We start from the raw sequence: 8,621 nt of genomic DNA, 5'->3' as shown, positions 1-8,621 counted from the left end.
AAGAAAATAAGAAACACCCATAACCCTACCACTTGAAGGCCAACACTGCTCACATTATGTTCTAACTATCTGTGCCTGTTTAGAGACCAAGCCCCTCATCAAGACTGCTGGCCATGAAGCACAAAAGCCAAGGGGAGTGAGGGCAATTAACAACTGAGGGGTTCAACCAGAGGTCAGAGCTAGAGATTCCACACTGAGGGACCAGATAAGAGCCACGGATCAAGAGGTCAAAAGCTGACAACACAAGAGCAAGTTGGGTTGCTGTAAGAATGTAGTGAGATGGTGCTTGTCAAGAGTTTAGCCCAGTGTCTGTCACATGGTACATTATCAATAACTGTTAGCCATTACTATCACTATTATTATTATTATGGGTCAAAACGAATGGTTCAGGACGGAGACTATAAACAGGGCAAGGGCCCTGGAGACCCATTTTAGGTGCTATGAGTTGGGGCATATGGGGGAAGTCTACTGGATTAAAAGGGTGGTACAGGAGTGGGCATCACTCTCCTTATAGGCTCCCCTGCCAGGCGAAATGGAACCAGGGCTTCCTCAAGTTTGCCTGCTGACACATGGCAAAATACTCTAAGGTGTTTCTGAGGTAGGACATGATTTCTCCTGCCTAGACTTCTCCCTGGACCAAGAACTAGGACCGGCCTCAATGAAGCTGGGAGTTCAGAACCTCATACACCATATGCTCTTATAGTCCACACTCTGATTGTCAGGGCAGGTCACAGGCATGTGGGTGAAAGAGAAGGTCAAGTCAGCCAAGTAAGAGATAGGGTGGGATGTCCTTGGAGGGGGAGGCTGAAGGGTGAAGGCAACAAGGTTTATGATGTAGTTGAATGGAATGGGTCCAGGATCCAGTCCTCAAGTTAGCAGCTGAGTCAGATATCACAGGAGAAGAGTCCAAGGAGCATTACTTATTGGTGGGGGCCTTCTGCTGGCCTGTGCTCTGTCCAAGGTGGTCGTGAAGACCTTCTTGGGGATCTGCATGCTCTTTCAGGTAGTAACAGCGTTTGGGAACGTGCTGGTGCTAGGAGTGAGAAAAAATAACAGAGGTGAGAGCCACATTTACTATGACAAGGGGTGTTCTTCCGGCTTAAGTTCAGTGACCTAGTAGATCAAGGAACCCGGCTAATTTATCTACTTGTATAAAATGTGACCAAGGTCTAGACTAGCCAAATTCCCTGGTTGTGTGAGTCCACAACACATGTGGCTGTATGTGGGTCCCAGGCCCCAAAAGAAGAGCCCTCCCTTAGAATTGGACTTGGAACAAGTAGAGAGTTGGGACTGAGCCCAGCCAGTTCCCTCATACTCAGAAGACTTAGGACTTTAACCAGCCCAGGCCCTCAGTAACTTGGGCAGGACATTGCTTCTCGAAGTGATTAATACCCCTAAAATAACTGCAGAGCCACACTTGCCTTAGCTCAATGCCTCCCCCTTACCCCTTCCTGATTCTACTCAAAAGAGCAAGATGTATTCCCTATCATTGTCTCCTCATTTTTCTGCTCAAAAACCTTGAGTGTATTTCCCCCTCATTACCTCCTCTGTCTGCTGCTGAGAGCTCAGTTCATTCTCCATGGCCTCCTCATTATTCCGCTTGCAGGCTGTCGGCAGAACCTGGCTTGAGTTGCCCGGGGAAGCCTTCTCTTCAGCCAGCTGGCACTCGGTATAGAGAGACCTGTCTATCAGCTCCTTTAGGCTGCTGGCCACCTTCAGGAAGATCCGACCCATTTTGGTGGTAACAGCTTCCGAGAGTCCTTCCAGAAACCTGGTCCGTAGAATGGCATCAGACCAAGACAAATGTCGGGCCAGCAGTAGGAAGTCAGTGGCATATTGCCTGACTGACTTCTGGCCCTGCTTAGGATGGCAGAGAACAGCACTGAGGATGTCTATCTCAGATAGGGAGTCATATAAGCCCTGGGATCTGCTCAGGAAAGATTTATTTTCATCTGAGAGTGGGTTTCCTACTTCCATCTGCAAGATGGACCACCTCTCTGCTGCCCCCAGATGAAGAGACACCAGAAATGCCATTTTCTCTGAATCGTCCAAAAAACCCTTCATTTGCTTCTCCTCATCAATCTCCATCTCTTCCTCCACAGAGCACGAGCCCCGGGCTGCTTCCTGCTCTTCTAAGAGGTAATAGAGTGCTGGGGTCAACATTCCAAAGGATGGCACTTCCCTTGGTGGCGGGTTCCTAGTTTCAGGGGTTCTGGCAGTTACGTGCGGTGTGGGCTTTGATCCAGAGGCTGTGATGTTGATGTGAGAGGCAGATGCCTCTCCAGAGTTTGTGGCTTTGATTTTCAGAGTGGACATCATCCCAAAGGTTGTTTGCGGCGTGGATATTGCTCCGGTGGCTGGGGCCTTCCTTAGTGGCGTGGACATAGCTCCAGAGGCTGTGGCTCTCATTTGTGGTGTGGACATCGCTCCAGAGGCTGAGGATCTCATAAGCGGTGTGGACAACGCTCCAGAAGCAGAGGCTCTCATTGGCGATGTGGTCATCCTTCCAGAAGCCGTGTGTGTCGTCTGTGGCAAGGACATAGATCTAGAGTTCATGACTCTGGTTTGCAATGCAGACATTGCTCCAGAGGCCATGGTTGTCGTTAGCGGCATAGACATCTCTCCAGAAGCCATGGCTGACTTCAAAGGCATGGGCATTGTTCCAGAGGCTGAGGATCTCCTTAATGGCTTGGACATCCCTCCAGAGGCCATGGCTGTCATTTGTGCAGTGGACATCTTTCCAGAGGCTGGAGCTCTCATTAACTCCGTGGGCACAGCTGCAGAGGCTGAGGGTCTCCTTAGTGGTGTCGACATAGTTCCAGAAGCTGGAGCTCTTACTAGTGGTGGAGATACCCCTCCAGAGGCTGGAGCTCGCATTGGTAGTGTGCACATGTCTCCAGAAGCTGTGGGCATCATTTGTGGTGTAGATGTCGCTCTGGAGGCCGAGGTTCTCATCAGCGGCATGGACATCCCTCCAGAGGCTGTGGACGTCACTTGAGGCATGGTCAGAACTCCAGAAGCTGTGGATCTTATTAGTGGTGTGGACATTGCTCCAGAGACTGGAGCCTTCCTTCGTGGCATGGACATCATTCCAGAGGCTGTGGCTGTCATTTGTGGAGCAGACATTGCTCCATAAGCTGGGGCTCTCAGAGGTGTAGCTATCTCTTGTGAAGCCAGGGGGCACATTAGTGGCAAGGATATCTCTCCAGAGTCTGAGGCTCTCAGTAGTGGTGTGCTTATTGCTCCAGGGGCCCGGGCTCTCATTATTGGTGTGGACATCATGTCAGAGGCCGAGGATCTCATCTGCAGCCCTCCAGAGGTCACGGATCTCATGAGCGATGTGGACATCCCTCCGGAGTCTCGGGTGCTCATCTGACTGGGCATCTTTCCAGAACCTGTGCCTCTCATTAGTGGCATGGGCATTGATCCAGGGCCTGGGGCTCTCATTGGTGGCATGGACATTGCTCCAGAGGCTGTGGCTCTCCTTCGCAGTGTAGACATCTCTCCAGACGCTGTGTCTGTCATTTCTGGCATGGATAGAGCTCCAGAGGCTGTGTCTCTCATTAGCGATGTGGACATCGCTCCAGAAGCTGTGGTTGTCATTTGCTCCATAAACATTGTTCCAGAGGCTTTGGATGTCATTAGTGGCTTGGACAATGCCTCAGAGGCCAGAGATCTCATTGGTGGCATGGACATCCCTCCTGAGGCTGCGTCTCTCATTAACAATGTCGATGTTGATCCAGAGAATTTTGTTGTCATTAGTGGGGTGGCTATTGCTCCAGAGGCTGTGGCTCTCATTTGTGGTGTAGATGTCAGTCCTGAGGCTGTGGTTCTCATTTGTGACACAGACATTGCTCCCGAAACAGGGGTTCTCGTTTGCAGCATGGACATTGACCCAGAGGCTGGAGCTGTCAACTGGGGCATGTGCATTGACCCAGACGCTGTGGCTGTAACTGGTTGGATGGACATTGCTCCAGAGACTGGGGCTCTCCTTAGTGGTGTGGACATCTTTGCACAGGCTGGGGCTCTTGTGCTCTGTGTAGACATTGCTCTGTTGGCTGTGGCTTTGATAAAGCCTGTGGGCATTGCTCCAGAAGTTTTGGTCATTGTTAACTGTGTGGACATCACTTTAGAGGTTGTGGTTGGCATTTGCTCTGTGGATATTGCTGCAGAGCTTGTGACTGTCATCAGTGGGGTGGCCATTGCTCCTGAGGCTGGGACTGTCTTTTGCAAGGTAGACATATTTCCAGAGGCTGGGGCTCTCATTAGCGGTGTAGGCATTGCTCCAGAGTCTGAAGCTCTCACTGATGGTGTGGACATCACCCTGGAGGCTGTTGCCGTCATTGGTGGAGTGGACATGATTTCAGAGTCTAGATTTTGTGTTGCCCATGGGGACATCACACCAGAGCCTGGGGCTGACATCAGTTGGGTAGGCATCACTCCAGAGGTTAGGGCTGTCATTAGCAGTGGGGACACTGCTTCAGTGTCTGGGGCTTGCTTTGGTAATGTAGACATTTCTCCAGCATTTGGGACTGACAGTAGCGGTGTAGACATTGCTTCAGAGTCTGGAGCGGACATTAGCAGTGAAGACATTACTCGAGAGTCTGAGTCTGACATGAGCGGGGTGGACATTCCCCCAGAGTCTTGGGTGCTTGTTGGCTGGGTTGATGTATCTCCAGAAGCTAGGGCTGACATTATCAGTGAGGATAGCGCTTCCGAGTCTGTGTCTGACATTAGCAGTGAAGATATCTCTCCAGAGGCTAGGGCAGTCATTAGCACTTTGGACATCGCTTCAGTGTCTTCATCTGTAATTTGCAATGGGGACATTGCTTCAGAGCCTGGAGCTGGCATTGGCTGTGTGGACATCCCTCCACAGTTTATATCTGGCATTAGGAGTGGGGATATCTCTCCAGGATCTGGAGCTAGCATTAACGGTGTGGACATTGCCTCAGAGGATGAGGTGCTCATTATAGATGTAGACATTGCTCCAGAGGAAGGAGCTGGCATTTCCAATGGTGATAGCTCTGCAGAATCTGGAGCTGCCATTAATGCTGTGGACATGGTCCCAAAGTCAGCAATTGTCATCATCCCTGGAGACATTAACCCATAATCTGAAGTGGACAGCAATGGCGATAATGTTTCTGAATCTGAGGCTGGCGTTAGCAATGGGGACAGTGCCCCGGAATCTGAGGCTGGCATTAGCAATGGGGACAATTCCCCAGGGTCTGAGGCTGGCGTTAGCAAAGGGGACAGTGGCCCAGAGTCTGAATCTTGCATTAGCGGTGGGGACACTGTTCCAGAGTTTGGTGTTTCCATTAGAGGTGTAGACGTAGTGTCAAAGCCCGAGGGTGTCATCAACTGTGTGGAAGTCCCTCCAGGGTTTGAGGCTGAAGTTGAAACTATAGGCAACTGTGCATGAGAATGCAGGATTTGGACATCAGCTCTGCTCTCTGGCATTGGTCTAGAGAGGGTCATCCCCCTGTTTTGAGGGTCGATATTTTCCTCCCTCATCATATCGTTGAATCGCAGAGAATGTAAGGGTATTGACATATCTGCCACGGCCACAGGACAGTGTGGAGAGAGCCCTTAAAGTGATGACATTAGGGGTCCTGCTGAAGCCCACATAGCAAGAAAATCTGTAAACAGGAAACAAGTTTAGAGGTCAAAAGTCAATATCAAGGAGGTTGGGAAACACAAATGATTCACAGTGGAGACCTGTTTTTGTGTGTTACCAGGTACATGGTATTGAAGATGGGCCTATCAGATTAAAGAAGCTGTGCATCAATGAACAACTTTGGAGCTAGAGAAAATATCCCTTCTGCCTCTATCCTTTTCAAATCAACCCACCTAGTTACACAGCACAGCCTCTCCGTTTATAAGTGCTGTAAATGCCACAGCAGCGAGCCTGGGTAATCCCAGATCAAATGAAGCGGCGGCACCACCTTCTGGCCGTATATGAGAAGTGCCGGTTCCTGGGCTACATTCTGTCCCACCGTGGCACAAGACAGCCAAGGTACTTACTGGCCAGTCTGGATGGGAAAGCCCTTTGCCCCAAGATAATCATTAGTTCCTCGAGCTTGATGAATCCTGCCAGCGGTTTAGTTACCATTTTACTACTCGATGGCCCTGAATGTCCTCCTCAGAAAAAGGAAGGCATTTATCTGATCAATGACTGGGAGCAACATTCTACGAACTGAAAATTCTGCTTATTATTATCATTATTATTATTAATAACAACCACCACCATTACTACTACTATTTATTGCTCACTTATGTGCCAGGCACTGTACTTTAGGCAACTGTACACAACTGCCTGTAATGTTCATGGCTTTATAAGCATTATTCCATGTGGGTCTCACAAGATCCTATGCAATAGATAATATTATTATTCCCACTTCACCAGCTTTCTCGGATTAGCCAGAATTGAGGCTAAAATAGGATCACGGCGACAGCAACAAAATGTATATCTTTGATTCTCACCCCCTCCCGGAGGTTGCCTAATCTTTGGCATCCCTAAGGTTGTATTCAATTATTTCTCTGGCATCCTAGACCATCGCTCATTGAAGCCCAGTCTATAGTATGTACAGATTTCAAGTTCCTCTGATGACATGGGGGTGGACAATCCCAAAGTCCTACCCTTCCAGCCCTGCTGCCATAAAAAGCCCCAAAAGAGGCTCTTTGACACACAGCTTGGAAACTAATGCAAATATTACACAATGTTGACATGTCCCCATAGCCTACCCATGCTAAAACTGGAAGACTTGCTACTTGGGGACAATGTAACAAAAGTCATCAACATAATGGCCTTGTGCCTTCATAATAATAACAACAAGAAAACCAGCAACAGAAATACCAACAGCGAACATTTCTTGAGGACGCACTGACTGGCAAGCACTCTGCTAGGCACTTCATGTGCATCATCTCATTGGATCCCCACAGCAACACTAAGAGATTTTGGTAGCATTCTTCCTTCATCTTACAAATGAGAAAATTCAGGCCCAGAGAAGCTTAATAACTTGCCTGCAGTCACACAGATTCCCAGGTCTGTCCACCTTCAGAGCCCCCTACTCTTCACTATTGTGCTGCAATGATCCATTTTTCCCCCTTACTAAGTCACATTACCAAGACCCCTTCCTCTATCTCCAACCCTGAGATGGGGTGTCATAAAGGAAATGCTGGCCTCCCGCTGACACCTTGGTTATTGTAATAATTGGTGCAGTGGGAAAGATGAGTCCAAACAGTGGTCATAGACCTCCACCTCTCGGCTTCAGAAAAATCCCTGAACGTGCCAGAGTCTCCCACCAGGCTAAACCCAGAAAGATCTTACCTTGCCAGTGACAGAGGAAAGGGAGAGAGTATCCTTTGTGCCCCCAGCTCCTTTATTCTGGACAATTGACTTATACCCCGTGCCCAACCAGTTCATTAAAGTAAGACCCAATACCAGCAGCTGTTCTCTGCAATCTCCCTTAGCTATCCCCTGCCACGCCCCCCTGCCCGCCAGCCAGCCTGCCCGCCCACCCGCTCTACTGCTCCTGACTTGCTACTGCTTGCTCTGTCTCTCTGGTCCCAGATTCCTGCCTCTATATAGGCTCTGACATTTGCCTCTGGCCGCCTTGCACTTGACAGCCCTCCAGAAGCTCCGCTTTAACACTTGGCCTATGCAACTCCACCCCACTCCCCCTCACCCCCAACAGTCCCACCAGCCTACACCTCGCCCCACTGTGCCTGCCTCTGGGGGTCCTAAAGAGAAGAGGAGATTGGCACAATTAAGGAGATGAGACTGAAAGGATCCTGACTCAGGAAATAAGACATATGCCCTCTGAAGTTGGGCAGACACAGAAGTCCTGGGGGCCGGGCACTGCAATTGGTATGCCATGGAAGCACAGGCAGGGGCTTTGAAGGAGGGGAACTAGGGCTGGAGATCGAGTGCAGCAGTGTCAGAAACAGTCAAAGAGATTCGAGTGCAGGGAAAGCAGAGCTTGAGAGGATGGGCAGTGGGAGCTGGGGAGCAAACACCATAATAGAGCCCTGCAACTGTGATAATAACCAAGCCAATTTGCCCCAGGGTCAGAGACACAGAGGGAAATCCAGCAACCCGTGTCCCTGCCACAGGGCTAGGATTCAGCAGCAAGGCTCCATGGATTTCAGACAGCTGGCAAGAAAACCACGCCAGTTTTGAGCATACCAGGTGAGGGCTTGTTCATAGAAACAGAGCCACAGCCTGCTTTCTAGAACAGGGGCACAAGGTCAGAGTAGAACTAGCAGGAAGGTTTACCAGAGTCCTCCAGTCTGCTTGAATCAATACCATTTAAACCCTCAGTCTAAGGGCAGAATTGGTCCCTGAGCCCTGGAGAGGGCAACACCTCCCCGTGAAGTTCAAGCAGCCCAGGCACAGGGAAGCAGAGTTTGGCGAGGGAGGCATTCAGGTTGTTATAAACCTTATAATTAGCAACCAACAGTAACTGAGCGCTTGAGCTAAGCGCTACATATGCATTGTATTTTTCTGGCCTCCCGGCAACACCTGTAAGGTAGGCACTGGCATCATTCCCATTTTATACATGGGGAAATGGGCTTAGAGAAGTCTATGTAACCAAGGTCACAGAGCTAGTAAATGGCAAAGC

At 49.7% G+C, this 8,621-nt stretch overlaps 1 protein-coding gene across 1 annotated transcript; it reads right to left on the bottom strand.

Moving 5' to 3' along the window:
* Window positions 1-916: 916 nt before the first annotated feature.
* RGAG1 (retrotransposon gag domain containing 1) lies at window positions 917-5,580 on the bottom strand. The gene is made up of 2 exons (XM_012645067.1): window positions 1,543-5,580; window positions 917-1,033 (listed from the first exon to the last, which is right to left on the bottom strand). The coding sequence occupies exons 1-2, from the start codon at window positions 5,548-5,550 to the stop codon at window positions 917-919; spliced, it is 4,125 nt and encodes a 1,374-aa protein (XP_012500521.1). The 5' UTR covers window positions 5,551-5,580.
* Between the last annotated feature and the right edge of the window lie 3,041 nt (window positions 5,581-8,621).

Source organism: Propithecus coquereli, unplaced genomic scaffold (genome assembly GCF_000956105.1).
Source record: "Propithecus coquereli isolate 6110/MARCELLA unplaced genomic scaffold, Pcoq_1.0 Scaffold104, whole genome shotgun sequence".
Classification (NCBI taxonomy): domain Eukaryota; kingdom Metazoa; phylum Chordata; class Mammalia; order Primates; family Indriidae; genus Propithecus; species Propithecus coquereli.
Note: the sequence above shows the minus strand (reverse complement) of the source record. Positions and strands in the feature narration are given on the sequence as shown.